This window comes from Lycorma delicatula, chromosome 4 (genome assembly GCF_047948215.1).
Source record: "Lycorma delicatula isolate Av1 chromosome 4, ASM4794821v1, whole genome shotgun sequence".
Lineage (NCBI taxonomy): Eukaryota > Metazoa > Arthropoda > Insecta > Hemiptera > Fulgoridae > Lycorma > Lycorma delicatula.
In genome coordinates this window covers 123279884-123299365 of record NC_134458.1, presented here as the reverse complement: position 1 = coordinate 123299365, position 19482 = coordinate 123279884, and the positions used below count along the sequence as shown (strand labels likewise).

Genomic DNA, 19482 nt, shown 5'->3' with positions numbered 1-19482 from the left:
TTCTTTTGTATCCTTTATTCTTTTGAATTCATCCAATATTTTAACACTTGAACAGTCTCACTTGCAGACGTAGTGGAATCAGACTATTGAGACTCAGTTGTGAATGTTCAATATATTCATAGCAATTGCATTAGAAATATTTTAGTGTTCATCCTTTAAAATAATTTTCAATTTTAATAATTTTTTTTACTTTATTCTTGTTACAACTTATTCTAATGAATCTGTTTATTTAATTATTTAATAAAACTGTTCTGTTTCACTGTTAAATGATTTTATGAACAACAAAATCTATTAATTTGCTTAAGAGTTTGTTGATGATTCTACCATATAATATCTACATTTTGACAGTCAAAGTTTTCTGAAATTTAAATAAAAAAATTCAATAAAACAATAAGTATGGTGAAAAATTAATTTATACATAATTTTTTTTTGTTTTTTTGTAAATAATCTTTTCCTCGCAAACCTGGGGTCAGTTATTGAAGATACAAAAGAAGAAAGACTTTTGAGGGATTAAGTAAAAAGAATTATAACAATCATATAAAGTAAACAAAACAAAGATATTTTGGATTGCTAATTGTTAAGCATCATCACAAATTAAGACAAACATAATACACAACCTTTGCAAATTACATGTTAATTATTCTTTCAGAGGAGTTAATTTACACAGCTCCAGATTAGTGAAATTACTACAGTCATTTTTTACAACTAATGATACACCACATCCTTATGGAGTGCATATGTTATGTGGCACTACATCAGAAATTTAAATTAGGAGCTAATATCCAAGGTATTCTAGGAAACAATCTGAGGAGATTATTGAATACCTTGATATTTCTTAAAGCCAGAAATCTATATTTGACTATTTAACAATTAGTATAATATGTTTTTTAGTATTTTATATTGTTGTCTTAATGTGTGTTTTTTTTTTTGCTTATTTTATTTTTTATTTCTGTTATTTGGTTTATATATCATTTATATGTAATTCATGTTTTAAAATTAGTTCATATGTTATAGAAAAATTACTAAAGAAAAAGTACTAATAACAAACCTTTGTTGTGCCTCTACAAAAAAAAAAAAAAAAAAAAAATTAACAGATTGGTCATTAAAAACTACATAGCAAATACTTAATATTAATATGTAATTTTGAAGTGAGCTATGTATAATTTTTTTTATACTTAATTAGGAAGCATCCAATAACTAGTTTCAGTTAAAATATAAGACCCAAAATCAATTCAGTAATTTTATAAATACCAGGCCTACCTTCTGTTTCACACATCTGCTGATCAAGAATTAAATTTTATATTGTTCAACATGTTTAACAAATTTGTTTAATTGTTTGCAGATTTTAAACTAGAGAAATTAATTTTTGTTTATGATTTACTAAAAGAAGTTTAGTTAGAACTTTAAGCCATATACAATATAGGAAACAGACTGGGATAACTATTCATGAATCAGGTGATAATCTGAAAGTCTACAGGACATCTGGTGCAGCTGTATTTTTTAATTAGGGTCAGTAGGTAGCTGCATTACATTATCTGCAACATTTAGATTTATTTGAATGTTTTCAGTAAGATATCTGTTTATGTTCTCAGACTTAATATTTTATAATTATTTTTTTTTTTTAATATTTGTCAAAAGGTTTGTTCTCTTTCATTCTACAATTTTTGCAGTAAAATAGAAAATATAGCATTCTTCATCTTTAGCTTCAACTTCATCTGGTCATTTCAATGCAATATGTAATACAGATATGCTTAATGTTTTATTTATAATTTTGCACTTTGAAATGTATCTGATGAAAGCATTAACTATAGTCAGTTAGGTGCAACTCAAAATGTTTGAGATTGTTAAAACTGTCATTTTAATTAGTCTATTTTTTAAATCTTTTATAATATAAAAAAGTGTTAGGAAAAATGTTGCTTTACTGAGTAATCTTTATTTGACAAGTGTTTATAATAAATAAACTAGAACTTGTTTTAAATTGTTATGTAGAAACATTTGAAAAATGCCAATAGTATATGCAGTCAAGGGTTATGCTTGATATTAAATGTAGTAAATGGTGTTTGAATACCTTTTTCTTATTCTGATGTAAGTTAAGTGCAGCAAAAGTATTTTAGTCAGATTTTAACATTTAATAGTGGTTTAGTACAAAACAGTTTTCATCCAACAAAAATAGTTGTAAAAGAACATCACTTTCATTTAAAATATTTTGTATATAAGCAACAACAAATGTTTGTTTTCTGGATACTACATTACAAAAATGTTAGTACTATTTCTGTTAGTTTATTTAGTACTGTTAAATAAACCTCCGCCTTTGTTGGCAACTAATCCAATCGAAAAATTTATTTTTCGTAATTGTAGCGTTACCAACATTTACCAACACAAATCGAAGGTTTAAGGTAGGAAATTTATTACAAATTCAAGTTTACAAATTCTTGAAATATAATCTTTGATCTATTTAAAAAAGAATGTATAGTTTTGAGTGTAATTTTCACAGTAATAAATATAACCTTATTTTAAAAATAACATGATTAAGCAAAAAAAGTTATATGTTTTTTAAATGCATAGTTGCTATTATTAGTAAATAAGTTTTAGTAAATTAAATATTTTTGGTAAAGTTCTAGTGGAATTAAATCTGTAGCTTTGAAAGATTCATTTTTACATTCGATAACTTACAATATTTTTAGTTTCTAATTTATGCAATCGTGTCTATGTAAACATATTTTTTATTTTACTACGTATAATAACCGGTCAACCTGTGTTGGGTCAGGCGATAACCTATTTGTTTTGCGCATTAAGTGGATCGTTGTTCCTACGCTTATTGTTGAAAGTTTATTTTTAATTCATATTTTATAAAGGTTTTACTATTTGCACACAAGTATATATTTCACAAGAGTGTTTTTATATTGCTGCTTTTTTTTAAATTTTCAATAAAGGTAAACGTTATAACTTGTAGTTACCGGTCGTTAATTTTTATTCGATTTACAAATAGAACCGGAGTAATTTTATTTGGCTTAATGGCCAGTTTTCAAACAAGGCAACATAAATCTTTTGAAGATCTTGAAATTACTAAAGATGAGTTAAATCAAATTGGTGATGCTTTAAAAAAGGAAGAATTTCGCAAATTATTACATGATTATGTTGATGAAATTACAGATCCAGAAAATCAAAAACTTTTTGAAAAAGAAATAACGGAATTGGAAAGAGAACGCGGTAATGATGTTACTTTTATTCATCCTTCACCAGGTTATGTTATTAAAACCAGTATTGATGGTGAGAAGAAAGCTTTCATCAATGTTTGTTATAATGATAATATTATGAAGCCTTCTAACAGTCGTAAAGCAGGAGGTGTACAGTGGTCTCTTCCATACACTCAAGCTCAACCTCGAGAGGATTTGGATAAAAAAAATAATGTTTGCATGGTATTTGATGTCGTTTTCCATCCAGATGTCATACGAATGGTAAAAGAAAATCATAGATTTAAAGAAATGGTCAGTGATACAGCAATGAATGCAGTAGAAAAGAGTTTCAATGTTACATTGGATAAGAAAAACGTTCGATATCCAAAAGTGATGTTTAAAGGTCTTAAACATGCTACAGTTATTCGAAAGAAATCCAAGCACCATCCAAAACCACAGTCAGAAGACTGTGATCATGGAGTGTTTGAAATTCCAAATTATCCGTATCCTCCACTTAGTGAAGAAAGTGTTACTGCAAAAGAAACAAAAATTTATGTACCAGTAAAGAAACCAGAAGATGAATTCACTGTGCCTAAATATGTTATAAAACAACGAAATAATATAGATATCCAAGATTGTACAAATTCTGTGACTTCTAAAATAAATGCTGCAATTCCAAATGAGCTTGTTGTTAATGTCGAATTGCCATTAATAAAATCTGCATCTGATGTTACTTTAGATGTTACAGAAAAATCTTTGAAGTTAGTGAGTGAAAAACCAGCAAAATATAAATTGGACATAACTCTACCTTATACTGTTGAAGAAGATAAAGGTAATGCTAAATTTGATAGTCGTACAAAGAAATTGATTATTACATTAGTTGTGAAACGTATTAATCATGCACCTAATTTATTTGAATTGAGTCGTGAGGATAGTGGTGTTGATAGTGATATGGGAAGTGGTTTTAGAAGTACAGAATCATCAAGTGGTGAAGATGAACCAGTAAATTGTCAAGATAAACTGGTTCGAGCAAATGATGAGCATGAAATCTGTGATATGGTTAATAGTTACAGGACTAAAAAAAGCGATGAATTTCTGAATTCAGATAAACATTATTCTTTTCCCAGTTATGATTGCAATGTCTTAAAAAACATTTTAGCTTTTACATTTCATATTCGAAATGTTGAACCAGATTCTGTTGAATCAAAGCATCTTGATGGCAATTCAGGTTTTCATTTAAAATTCAGTTCTATTGGCTCTGGTCATTTTCCAATTAATTACTCATTCTGTGTTAAGTTATTAAATAAAGTTAAACTTGATAATGAAAATTTAAGTGTAGAAGTATGGGATAATAATGTTATTGCTCAGATTAATTTAATTGGCTGTGATAATGAAGAAATATCAGAGTATTTTTGTGGTGTTGATGAGAATTCCTTGGAAAAACATGTGTTGCCTAATCCTATAAAATTAATGGAAATTATTCAAAAAGAGGTAAGTGTGTTAAATACTTATTTTGATTGTATTAGTATATGTTTATAATTATATTTTGATTATATTTAATTAGATTACATTATTAAATTAAATAAATAAAAAATTATCTGATTTGCTGTGAGTATTTTTCTGCACTACTTGTGCATGAAGGTAATTTTTTCTTGGGGGAACGTAAGATTACAGTATAATTATATTTGATTATTTTATTTTCAGTTTTAAATGCCACCAGACTAATTTTTGATTATTAGCCATTAACATATCATTGTTGAAACTGTTTTTGATTTTTCACAGGACTAATTTTTGTTGTTGTTAAACTAACTTGCATATATATGCTTTCTTCCCTGATATATTGTAGAAGTTGTTTCAGAAATGCTAAAGTGTAGCATGTTGTTTTAATCTGTTTTATTATCAGTGATAGTCTAACCAAATCATGAAATTTAGTGTATGGGTTTTGTATTTAAGGGATTGATTCTATTAAATTATTGAACAAATTTGATGATGGGGTTTTTAATATTAAACAGTTGATCTTTGTTGCGGATTGTACTGAAGAAAATTTTACTGGGGCTTGTTTTTTAGAGTAGAAATAAGAATTATTATCAGGAATACTCTTAAAAATATAACATGTTTAAAAAAGCTCAATGAATTATTGATAAATTTCACAATTTTTGTTAATGTATTTGTCTTTAATCTATTTTCCTTAAATTTCTGTATTTTTTCTTTAATTGAGGAATGGTAAGGTTGGGATTTAAATACCAAAGAATTAAGGGATGATAAAATTCTACCCCAAAAAGTAGAAGTTATTTAAATTTTCAAACTGCTAATTTGAACACTGACAATCCAAGAAGTTTCTTCTTGGATGACTTAAATTGTTATATAGTTCATTAAAATATATTTCTATAAATCCAAAATATTTTTATTATAAAGCAAATTTTTATCAAGCTTATAAGAACAGATTCTTGAAGAATAACATTTCTATTGAGAATTGTTGTTATTCTCTAACATTTTTTTTTATTATCAGAGTTATATATTGTAAATGTGGGAAAAATCTTTGTGATTGACAGATGTCTTATGTCTATGTATTTGACTATTTTTAAAATCATTAAATATTTTATAGGTGTTTATGCATAACAGAGTGATTATGTTAATGCGAATTAAGCATTATATCCACTTAATTGTCATTTAATTAAGTGTCAATGGACACATTCTTCTTTGATCCAATTGTTATTAAATACTTAATACGTACATGATAAAGACAATACATATGTGATAAAAATCAATGGGTTGGGATGTTATATCTATTAGGGTCAAAAGTATGGATTTTGGGTAATTGTAGAACTTCTGGTATCTCAGTAAATGAATCTTATCTTTATTTCCCCTAATTATGTAAAATGTTTAGTAATTACACCTTTTTATTAAAAATGTACAAAAATAGATGTTGTGAACTAGACAGATGTTATTAGACGTATGTGATTGATAGATAACATTTTTTCAGTAAATAAGTTTGGGTGAAAAATTCTCTAAATCTTTAATATTTCTAATAAAATTTTTTTTATAGAATCTTGACTCATTATGAATTATTGCTGCAATTCTTTTGATCTCAAAAGCTTTTCACTGTGTTGGTACATATTATGTATGTAAATTAGAATTTGTGGGATTAGGATTGTTGCACATGATTTAAATCTTATCTATCTTATAATTTGTCTAATAAACAACTAAGAGTTGATTTAATCATTGAGAATGGTATAATATATTATAGTTCTAAAATAGAAAATGTTACATTGTCAAGAATCAGTTTTTGTTGCTGTTAATTTATTTTTGTGTATAAAAGATTTGTCTGTGCAATGCAGTAGTTCACAATTTAGAGATGATGCATTTGTCATACCCTAAAATATATATACATTTAAACTGAAGTGTAAATAAAGGATATAATTATTGGGGTTTCTAAGTGTCATATAGTAGCATTAAATTACATAAATTTAAAACTAATTTAATTAAATTTTGTGTGTCTTAATTTAATGCAAGATATCAAAAGTAAGTTCTATGGAAATTGGATTAAAAATTGAAGCTCAACCAATTTTCTAGGAATAATTAATTATATTGGAAGAAGTCATATTGAAATATTGTTTAATAAAGTGGCTACAATGGATTTGTTACCAATGGCTACAATGGATTTGTTACAAGAACTTTACCACTCATAATGGCACCAAATAAATAGACATACTTTCTCTAAGGTGTGGTGGTGATTTTAATGTGTTAAATTAATGCCAGTGAAAACATTTATTAAAAAAAAAAAAAAGTTACTAGGCTTGACTTTAACAAAATTCAAAATATAATGGCCACTCTTGGTTATTATTTAGACATAATACATTTTTAATTTTGCTCCTAGTTTATATAAATGAACAGCACTGGCCAGTCAATCCCATGCCTGGTCAACAATTCATGTAAAACAATTACTTTTGTTTTTTCTATTTTCAAAACAATTTGAAAAAGGTACTTGTTATTTAGCCTTTTTTATTCCTCAACTATCTTCCAGATATTAATACAAATTAATAAATTGAAGTTCAGGAATAAGCCTCACTATCAGGAATAAGCCTCACTATTTTTTGATGTAGATTTCTACACTTATAGAGTAAACAAAATATTTGGACCGTTTTCAGTAAGTGGGTCCACTTTTTTTTCTCTCTGAGATAACAATAAAAACACACATTTTTACATTTATATAACAAAAACGCAATAAACCAATAACCAAGTAACAATTTTACTGAAAAAAGACCAATTTTCCATACTAACGATCAATCTTGGATGAGTCTTTTAAATTTTTTATTTTCTACTCGTCGATTTTATTTAAATGCGGGTCTTCCAAATGCATCTTGTGAGAGGGAAGGCGCGTTCACCACTAGACCAATCCGATGGGTTAAAGGTTAAGTTTGGTTAGATTATATTTATAATTTCTCTGCAAATACCTCCAAATACCCACTGATTTGGAAGAAAAACAATGGTACCCACTAACTGAAAAAGGTCCAAATATTTGACTGGCTGATGTGTTGATGTTAAATTTTATTCTTTTAAGTTATACAGAGTCCAGCAGAATCTGCGATTTGTAGACATCGTTATGTTGGCATAACTGCCAGTGAGAAGGCGGGACCGCTGTCCGGCCTAGCCCCGGTGATACTATTATAGTTGAACTCATGAGTTGGCTGGGTGAGCATCGTGCGCTCGTTCTTTGAAGCCTATTTTAAAAATAACTATTCCCTTATCATTACACAGCATTTATTTTACAGACATTTTAATTAAAATTGAAACGCGTCTGTTCCCATTAGGAATACAATATTACTGTTGGTAAAAACTTTGGCAACATATTGTCCGCTTTAAAAATGAAATCAACCGGACAATAACGCACTGTGAAAACATTGATGCTGTAAGGTTAGCCGTAACGCAGTCTCCACAACGTTCAGCAACGAGGTCTGCTGCTGCACTAGGCATTTTTGATCGAATTATAAGAATTCTGCATGACTATCTTCAGTTCTACCCATACAAGATGTTGGAACTCAGTGTAAATGTCTAGGCGTCTCGTAAAGCAGAATACGAGTTCATCCTCGAAAATGCCCACCTTGATATCATTCATGTGTTATAAAAACGTGCCTTATCTCTGGATGTGTCAATAAATAGTATTACCGTTACTGGGTTGCCAGTAACTCTCGATAACTTCACCAACTACCACTTCACAGTTATAGTGTAATGTGCAGTTTCAAAATTCGCAATAATAGGCCCATATTTATTTGAGGAGTCAAATCACAATGTAACAATAACGGCTTATCGGTATGTAGCAATGTTGTGCAACGTTTTGCTACCGATACTTTACTTCTGTATTTCAAGACAGGTGTGGCCATTTTATAAAATTTCATTCTCGTTTTCTTTCTTTTATTTTTTAACGTTTTATCTATAACACCGTTTATAGATCTAAACTTATTTCTTTCATACATCACTATTCTTTAAATAGGACACGTCACAACCAAGATAATTAAAATTCGATACTTGTTCAAAAACGTCATTTATTACTATCCTAGTCCCAACAAGATACCGACTCAAAAAGGTCGTATCTTTGACTTATCAGCTGCTATCTTCATTCCATAATCAGCACAAGGCTACTGCAATTTAAAAATAGATCTCTGTAGATTATCTTCATTATCATCAATGACAACCCCATAATCTGCTTACAAGAGAGAGAGAGACCATTTGATAATTATCCATTTTTATCCCAGAATCTATAGTTTCTTTCCATCCTGATGTACCGAATCTGCGCGTGCGCGCGCACACCCAGACTGTTACGAAGCCCTCCCGGGACTTTCATAATATATTCTACTCGTGAAAATAATGGACAAACTTCATATAAACATATGTTCTAAAATGCTTAGTTTCAGAGTTACGGCTAGTGAAAGATTTTGCTCGGATTTCAGTTACCCCGGTGAAATGAGATCGTACTGAAATTTTTAGGACGTTAATTAAGAAGCAGAGTTGATGATTTCTTATGATATATATTTAAATTAAATCTGTATTTTGATATTAAAATTTTTAATATTTAACAGCATTTTTGATGTTATTTTAATTTTGTATCGATAACCAAATTTAAATAATTAAAAGTTTATTATCTGTAATTCATTTTTTTTATTCCTCAATTTTAGATTAACAGTAATAAATTCAATGTATCTTAAATATAATATCTTACCTCAGGATTGCATATTTGCTTATTAATATTTTCTACTACTTTAACTTCACTATAACATTAAAAAATGATTTTTCTGTTCATAGGAGAAGTTAATAAATTATGAAACAAGTAGAATGGTTTTCAAATTTGATTACCTGATGGATTAAATTTTAAGCTGAATGCAAGTGCTGGTAAAATTCAGTAACATTGATGCCAGCCTTTTAAAGTGGGATGTAGTGAACCAGTGATTGTTCTGTATAAAGAATTAATTTTTTATATTAAACAGTCATTCATAAAAACATAATTTTTTTTCTGGTTTAATAATGATAATGATGGTTTTCAGAATGTGGTCAGAATATTTGTTTAGTAGCCAGTTTAAGTATGTAACTATTGCACAATTAAATAGGTTGATTATCGGTCACTAAAAATAATTGCATTAAAACCTTTTGTAAAATGTTTTAAAAAAATTATGTAGAGGAAATATTGAATCTGTATGAATAGGTAGATATTAGCTGAAGCCATATTTCAGACATTATTTTTTTATAATTTCATTCATTTTCTGCTAGCCATAATTAAGTATAATAACATTAAACATATACTTGAAATTTAATCTTGGAGCAGTAGTTTGATTTAAAATAGTTATTTATTAATATTTTTCTGTAATTATTTAAAGTTTTTTGAAAAAGATTTATTTTTGAATTTAAAGGATTTTCATTACATTTTTCTTTGCTCATAGATTGTTGTAATTTTTCTCTTTTATTAGGTGTCTGCCCAGGTCTTATTAGCATAAACTTTTGTTGAAATTTTTCTCCTTTTGGAAGCAGAGGCAAGGAGAAAATTTTTCCTTCTCCACATTTCTCATGTATTTTCAGTAAATCTTGTTTTTGTTCTTGTAAATCAATGTCACTTGCGTTATCATAATTCAGAATTTCAGTATCATCTGAATGCAGTTCGTTCAGTACTAAGTTACTTTCAGACTAGTAGTAATTTCTTTCACAGTCTTCCTTTCAGTGAGTGAAAAACTTTACAACAATTCTATGAAAAAAAATATAAATGTGTGCAAAAAATAGTAAGACATTACCAAAAAATTACAATAAAAATAGTAATTATTATTTTAAAAAGAGAAGTGTAAAGAAAAGTTAAAATAATTTTACCAGCTATAATACAAAAGATAACATGTGAGTTAACTATAACAGGATTCTGTTTGGTAATCATTAATCCATGATTCATCTCTAAAAACTTCACCTTCATCACTTTACTGAGAGAGGCATTGCAAGTGTAAGCCAATTTAATTAATTTTTGTTTATCAGTTGGCACCCATCTTGAACACACATGTTAGAAAATTAAATAACATACATTATGTTATAGGTTAAACCATACAAAAACCCTGCTAAGCTTTAATTATTTTGCTTATCAGCTTGAATCATCCCCATTTTCTGTAATTTTGGTTTTGTTGTATCCTGAGTAGGAAGTTAAAGGTTGGTCTTTATCACAATCTGTTGAGCATCATTAAGTTTATTGACCCAGTTATGTTATGCTTTACTTGTCAAGGATTTATAATCATAAAGGAAACATTTTTGTGTGAATGTCCTTGCAGGATGCCCTTTTGCTTAACAGAAAATGTGCAGTTGCATGCTGTTCTAACATACTCATTTGAGTGTTTTTACAATTTTTAAACTGTATGTATGTGTCTGTCTGCTTCCTAGCAACTACTAACTAAATGCCATAAAGCAAGGTTGTGCTTCAACATTAAAAAGCTTCTCACAACTATATTTTTAGCAATGCCAAATTAGTTTAGCATCAGTTTGTAACTGATGTCCTGTATTTTATATATATTTCTACATAATATTATATAATATAATTTAGTAAATTTCTTTAATGACAGTTTCATTGATAGCGTATACTATAGGCTAAATTTATGAACAAAAAATTATTTTTATCTGTATTAGGCATATTTATTAAGAATGTTAATTTCATTTAATACATTTAGAAAGCATAGGTTAGTGAAATGAATGTTTTTAATTTTAATATTATTGAAACTATAATTGTTCAGATATCTGTGGTACTGTAATTTTGTGAAGAGTAGGTTATGGACATTTAAAAAGTTACGTTAATTTCTGACATTCTTTCTTGCTCAATAAATTTGTCACCTGTATCAAATGGTCACTACTCAAGTAGAATAGACTTAAGTAGGACATATTTTAATTGATTGAAATATATTATTTCTGGGGTTAATGTGTTTGTGTAAGGTTGATACACAGAAATTTTTATCTCCTTGTCAAACTCTGCCACGTTACGGGAGTTAAGCTACTTTCAACTAACTTTGGGTTTCTTCTTTATCATTGCAAATTTTGTATTATTATAATTTAATCTGTTTTTGTTTTTACATTAATATAATAGAGCATGCTAATTTTTCTGTAAGAAGATGTCAGTTAAGACTAATCACTGATTAGCAGCACGTAGAACTCGGCCAAATGAAAACTGCACCCATCACTGTTCAACTTTGGTAATTCAACAGAGCCAATTTGACAATCACTGTTGCATCTTTTTCAATTAAATTTATATATTTTTTTAAAAGAAATTCCTTCTATTAAAGAATTGTTAATTATTCTATTTTAATTGTATCATGACTAGTAATTTTGATTTCTCTATTAATTAAACTTAAATGGGTTTTTTCTTCTTATATAATGTTATTTTAATTTTACTATTGTATGGTATAATTTTATTTATTTGTTTTTCTTCTTGATCCTTTTCAGACTGAAGATTTAAATACATTGAATACACAAAAAATTGAAATTGTTAAATTTGAAGAAGATAATGTTTTTTTGGAAATTTCAAATTCTGTTTTATCATTATGTATTGAGGAGAATGATAGCAAAAATGTGAAAAACAAAGATGTGAAAAAGAATGTTGATGAGTTGAAATCAGGGATGAAAGAGGAAGAAAATATTAAAATAGAAGAGTGTACACAAGAAACTACAAATGAAGTTAATGTTATTAACAATGACAATATGGATATAAATAGTTGTAGCAAGGTTGTTACAGTTAGTCCGCGAATTAAAGCATCACCCAGATGTCTATCAAGAACTTTCTCCGAATCACAAACAGATAAAGCTGAACTGGTAAGCTTGATGATGCTTTATTTGTTTTAGTTTTGTGAATAAAATTTTTATTTTTATGATGATTTTAGTAATAAGTAAATAATGCTAAGGGAAAGGTTGATGTAAGTTGAGCTTTAATGCCATAACATATTATTTTTTAACAACATTTTATTTATATATTATGGCATTAAGTATTTTGTTATTTTATTCTAATTTTTTTTTTTTGCATTTGTAAAGTATAGACGACCTTTGTAGACTTATTTTTAAAAAAAGATATAATTTAATAAATCAAACCATCAATAACATGTTTTTAATCCACCTGCTAATTATTTTACCAGGTTGATTCATCTTAGTAGAATCACCATTCAAATGAAAAATGTACATTGGACACACTCATTTTCATTTCAAAATTCTGCTCTCCATAATTAATTAAAATGGTCTGTTCTTTTAAGTTTATTACATCGGGACCTTTAAAGAATAATAATTTAAATATTCTTATGCAAGCATTGTTCCTATAAAAATAAACTGCTGTACCGAGTTCCACAAGAAACATTTATGAATGTTTTTGGAGTGGGTTGTGTTTCTGAATGAGTGGTTTGATTATTAAGTATATGTATTAATTTATTGTTTTATAACTTTTATTTGCGCATAACATTTTATCACAACTCAGCAACCTGTAAAAATGTTGAAATGCTTGTTTCATCATATTTTTCATTTCACTTAATTTGTTTTTATTAATTATATTTTTAGTCTCATCTGCTTCAAGCATTGCACTTTATTAGAATATTCTCATTAATAATGTACCTTTACTTATTTTTATCATTAAGATAACGTGCTGCTGCTAGTAGATTAATGCTAATGTAATATGTATAGATAACATTTACTTGTATTTACAGCTGTTATGTAATCAGTATTTTGTTTGTTATTAGTTAGAGTAATGTAACTGTAATCTGATGCAATTAAATATGTAAGTGGAATGTGCTGTTTACAGTCTTCTGTTGCTAGTCATACTTAATGTCTAATTTGGTTGTTAGTATTATTAAAAATACATTAGGAGTTATTCATTACCTTCATTCCTTTAGATGTTTATTTTTTTAGTTTTATTAACATTTTATATGACATGCTCTGTCCTGGAAATATGCAAACAATACTAAAATTACTTTAGATGAACATGTAGACAAATTAAATATTAAATGTGTGGCCAACTGACTATTATTGTCATGAAAAATAACTTTTGTTACAATAAAATTTGGGAAGTGCAACTTTGATTAATTATGTAACTTGCTGTTAAAGCTGAGACAGAAGAAACATGAAACTGATGTGATAAAACCTGTAATATAAATTAGGAAACATTATATTAAAGTTTCCTATATAATTTCATTGTTTTAGACTTTGGTAATGAATGAATGATAAAAAACCAAAGATTTACAATAGTTTTGATTATTATTCAGTAATATACCAATAGATTACATTAAAAAAAAAAAAAAAATAGCTGTCGTTAAATGATTTGGAATTTGGAGGTTATATTAATTGTGTCAGCCATAGTTAACAGTAACACTTGTTTATCTCTCTTGACACAAAATTCATTAAGGGCTTGATGGTGCAAAACTGGCTTAGTATTTCAATATACAATAAATTGATACATTGCTTGTAAATTGTCACATGATTATGAATGCATACACTTAAACTTGTTAAAGTTGCACTTTTTTTGTCAGTGTCCTATTGTGATGGATAGGGTTCATATTTTTGATGGATTTTATCTCAATTTGTATTAATTTATTAAAATCTTCTAAGCTAGAAACTGGAATAACAGTGAAGCTAATAGTTAAAAGATGCTTTTGAAATATTGTTTTTATTCTGCAGTACAGAATTGTTTTATTACGTAAAAATCTATTTTGTTAATAAAAAAGCTGATAAATTGCTTATGAATGAATAAACAGTAAAATTAAACTGGTATTTGGTTGTTAAAAAGCAAAAGTCACTAGTATCTCTATTAATATATATATAAAATCTTAAGAAAAGATATAATTTAAAATTTTCATAATATTTTATATTTGTACTAGGATTATCATAATGATTTTAGTGTTGTTTTTGGCCTTTCCTAGCATTATCACTCTAACATTTGTAATTGATGTATTTCGGAGAACTTCAATTTTCAAAACTACCTTTAGCAAGCTAATTATTCCAAAATGCGTCATATGACTGTTTAACAATACTAGGAAAGGCAGAAAATAACACTTAAATCAGTTTAAATTGTTTAAATTTATATAAACAAGCAAGATTAATAAAGAGAATATAAATAAATAAATAATCAATATTTACAGAACAGTAAAAGAAATATTTCCCTAACATATATGTAAAAAAATATATTTTATAAAATTATATGAAAATAAAACATTTATTATTTATTTTTTTGTAAATGTTTCTTTATTTCTTACTTCTACAAAAAATAAATTTATACTTATCTACGCTAGTTCTTCATATCTACTGATGATTGACAATCAAAATGTGTGAAAAATTAAATTAAGATTTTTATTTATTTGTAAATGATTTTTAAGGGTTTTTTTTTTGTTAACTAATCTTCGATAACCATTTAGGATGTATCTTTTTTTTATATAAAACTTTTAGTATAAATGTTATTTATTTTGAATACAATTAATTATGAAAAAACCCTTAAAAACTACTGAGCTAGTCTTGATTCAACTGCAGTATAACTTCTGTTGTTTATTTATATCTAGTGATAATGGGCTGGTAAATCACATCAAAGAAACGATATAAGAACTTGGTAAGGCATGATTTTAACAATATGAAGGTTTACATATAACACATTGTAACTATGAACTTGTCAGATTGGAATAATAAACATTTTTTGTAAAGATGCTAAATTTGACAAAGAAGAGGTGGTGGTGGTGTGCGCACGCGCTCAAGGTCGTGTGGACATGAATGTTAAAATATGTGTAATTTTTTAGGAAAAATATTCCAAATTATGCCATTAATGTGTTTACCAAGACCTTAGAGTATGTTTCTTCATAAGGTATAGCATAGCACCGTTTAAAAGTAACAAAAACATTGTTGATCCCAGCAATTTACAGCTTACATAAGTTCAAATAAAATGTGTATTTTTAATTTAATTATTAATAAATTTATCTGTTAAATTGTCCCCGTAATAGTTACCTGAGATTTAGACAAGATGATGCTATACTTTTCTGTACTGTTTTGTTTTGTATTGTTTAATTGATATAACAGATCTAAAAAATAAATATATAAAATTATATAGAGTTGCAGTTTTTGGTTTTCTGATTTATGTGCTATCATTTTACATGCGTTAATTATAGCTCTGTATAGATTATTTATTTGAATTGGGTTTAAGCCCTGTATGTAAAACATTTTTTTAGTTTTGTAGCATTTCCTCTATACAAATTAGTAATTATGGCTTCATTTAACTCTTTACATAAATAGGATATGGTTATCTTTGGTCTCCTTGACTGCTTTTATTATAATGCCATTTTTATTAAAATATTATTTGTAACTGGAATTATTGTTTGTATTTATTATATATTAAATAGTTTGTTTCTTACAGAAGTGTCTGTGTTCATGTGTATGCATTTGTTTAAATATTATACTAGTCTTCTTTTCTTTGTTTATTGCTTAATGCTTAATAGGAGCCAATTTATATCAACTAAACTTACTAGTAAAATAATTAAATAAATATTTCACTCAGATTAGTATATAATTAATTTATGTTGATCATGTTATGAGTAAGTAGGTACTATAGATGATTATATTATGGGTTAGAAGAATTACTCTAATATATGCATGGAAAGCTAACATTTTTGGGACTGGTATCGTGCTTATGCGACTTCAGTAAACTGTGCACAGACTATGGTCGCGTAAACTCGTTTTAGAACTTATCATTTTAGTACTATCATCCTGTTAATGAGACTAATATAATTCTTTCACCGACATGTGCTGCATTTTATTGGCTTTAAAAGGAACTAGTTGCACTATCGATAGGTTGCAGCTAACAGCTGGAAGTAGAGAAAATAAATTCATGTTACCAGTGTTCTAAAACTAGGTTCTGTAAGTTTTGTTGTACTCTGTTAGTAAACATGGTCAATTTGTTGCGTTCATGTCCAGGATTTATTTCTTCTTGTTAAAGCTCTAATAAGGCCCAGAATTATTGAACATATAGTGAATGAAACAAACACATTATACCCAAGCCTCTGAACAAATTGATCTTGCTCATTCAAATTTACAACAGTGGAAACCAACAAACATAGATGAACTGCATATATTTTTGAGTTTGACCATGCTTATGCCAAGAAATGAGAAAAAAATTTTATAAAAGAGTACAGGTCAATAGACAAGCTTAGTAAATTTACCAATATTTTCCAAAACGATGGCAGATATTTGAACATTCTTAGTATGCTTCATTTTTTGCCAATAATAAAGACAACGGCTTCTGTCTTTTCAAAATTTAAGAATTATTAGATAAATTGAAAAAAATCTTTCAAATGAATTTTATACTTTTCAAAATATAGTAATTGACGAGTCCTTGGTTTTGTTCAAAGAAAGGCTTGATCTAAATCATGTTTATAATAAAAAATGTGGTTTAAAATTTGTTTACAAATAAAAAAAAAAAAAAAAAATAGTTTTAAATTTTAAATGAATTAAAGTAATAGTCATTCCAAGTGATTGTGAAGTGATGAATCATACAGAGAAGATGAGTAACTTTACTAAAATAACCTCCTAATCTGAACATGAACTAGGATTTACAGTATTTGTGTTCTGAAAAGGTTAAGGATAACTGGAAAGTAGCATCACGGAAAATAAAATTAATGAATAAAAATGAGAAATGGTTGTAATTCATATTATATATACAAATATATTAATTATGTGGATTAGTAATGCTGGTAGTAAATAAAATAAAAATTCACAAAAATTAAAAAAAGGTGTGCGTGTGGCATAAATTATTTTAAGATTTTAAAATTATATTATTTTCCTAAGCTTTTGTAAATCATTGTCATAGATGTCGGCTACATGCACTGTTAGTTACATTTTTTAGTTTTATTTGGCAGTTTTGGCCTAATAAAAATCTTTACTTTTGAAAAACTTTTTAAGGTGTAAAAAAAATTACTAGTTACCAAGATAGGTCTAAAAGAATGCATTAAGAGAGTTTTTCTGATCTAAGTGATGCAATGAAATTTTGCATGACAATGAACAACTTATTCCTTATGAACTTATGAAATTGACCATACTTATTCTGAAGGAAAACTGTATACCAGTAGTCAACCTTACGGTTGTTGTCTTCATTGGAATCTGCTTTAATCACACTGACAGTCATCTCATTTTCACAATGTATTCACAAATCTGTCAATCAATTTTGAGGTGTTACTTCATGGTATGTATCTTAAAATTCACATTCTGAATGGCATGTTTTAATTTTTCAGTTCATAAAATCTACAAAATTTATTGTTATGCCATGGGGAATTCCCCTAAAATTTTTCCCTGTTGCAGATTACAGTGAATTTGATATTTCTTATGATGATCTGTTGAATGTTTTTTTTTTTTTTGTATTTATGCCTTTTTTATCAGCAAGTTTTTATTTTTCAGTGTGTGCTTCTAATGTAAGGACTTGTTTCAATTCAGATATGATATATCTTTTACCATAATATGACTAAACCTTTTTTTTTTCCTTCTTAGTAATATATCAGAATATCAAAGTACTCTAAAGATTTTCATTATTGTGTTCCACTATGGGCATCAAATTCATCCAACAAGCATACACATTTATACATTCAGATAAATCAAATGTGTAACATTGTAGCTCATATTATGAAATTTCAGAGTTGGGAAAATGCCAGAATTGGAAAACATAAGTTCATGTGAATTTTTTGACCCTATGCAAAAAGTCATTTGCCAAAGATAATTGTTAGTTTTAAGTTTTATAATATCTTTACTCATCTTGCATTGAACATTGGAATCTGTTTTAATCACACTGACAGCCATCTCATTTTCACCAATACTTCAGACATCTGTCAATGAATTTTGCTAGATCTATTTCTTAGCATTTAAAATAAAAAACAACTACAGACTTGATTTTTCACTTGGTTGGCCGTTTGATTGACTTGAACCTATTTAAGTTGAATGACATAAATAGACTTCATTTTAATGTCATTTTGCCAGTGTATGAAGGAAGGAAGACCTTTGTGTGTGCTGTGTAATAGATTCTATTTACTTAAATAGAATTGTAATATTATACAGTTATAAAATAGAATTATAATAGAATATTATAATTAGAATAGATGTTTTACACAAGTGTGAGAAACACATTTAAATGGAATATTTTTCTTGACGGTTCTTTAAACATTTAAGATGATGATAAGCTTCACTTAGACTGTTTTACAATACCCTCTCTCATATTTATTGGTATAATGTTGTTCTTTGATCAGTAAACATGCGTATTTATTATTTTCCAAAATTTGCATTTGGTGGGATATGCTTATGTTTAAATTTATCTTTAATTAATATGTTCATTGTTTTTAATTATTATATTGATTAGTGCTGTGATCTAATTAACTGATTTAAGTTATTATTCTACACTAATAATTGTTAAGAATAAATAATAATATGAAATAACTAGGTTGTATCCAGGCCTTCATCTATATCATTGTAGTGGTAGTTTATATGCAATGGTTCATAGTTTGCTACATTTAGATATCCATTTTATTTATTTTTGGGAATAGCCAATTTTTCTGATTACAAAATATGGAGTATATTTTAAATGACAATCTGTATTTGATGAAATTGGCAATGAGTGTGTAAATTTTTAAGGTTGGTGTGTAAACAGTAATAATATTTGTTTACAGAGTATTTGAAACTGAATTGTACAGACTATAATAGAAAATATATTTGTGGGAAATACATAACTTTGTTCTGCAGTGCTTTCTATTTTATAGTTTGAAATTTAAAAATATTATGTAATAAAATTCAATAGATTATTGGAATT

At 27.3% G+C, this 19482-nt stretch overlaps 2 protein-coding genes across 3 annotated transcripts in view; one reads left to right on the top strand and one right to left on the bottom strand.

Moving 5' to 3' along the window:
• The window catches only part of LOC142323844 (uncharacterized), an 80315-nt gene that overhangs the window by 14452 nt on the left and 46381 nt on the right, over window positions 1-19482 (bottom strand). The window contains exon 1 of one of the 2 annotated variants that reach the window (XM_075364126.1): window positions 2069-2233. The exons of the other annotated variant lie outside the window; for it this stretch is intronic. The gene's annotated coding sequence lies outside the window, so the exon portion shown is untranslated. Of the gene's footprint in view, window positions 1-2068; window positions 2234-19482 lie in introns of those variants that run through there. 2 annotated transcript variants of the gene reach the window in all.
• The window catches only part of Nop17l (PIH1 domain-containing protein Nop17-like), a 28574-nt gene continuing 11850 nt past the window's right edge, over window positions 2759-19482 (top strand). The window contains exons 1-2 of the mRNA XM_075364124.1: window positions 2759-4667; window positions 12129-12494. Coding sequence (XP_075220239.1) covers window positions 3015-4667; window positions 12129-12494 — 2019 coding nt within the window. The 5' untranslated portion in view covers window positions 2759-3014. The remainder of the gene's footprint in view (window positions 4668-12128; window positions 12495-19482) is intronic.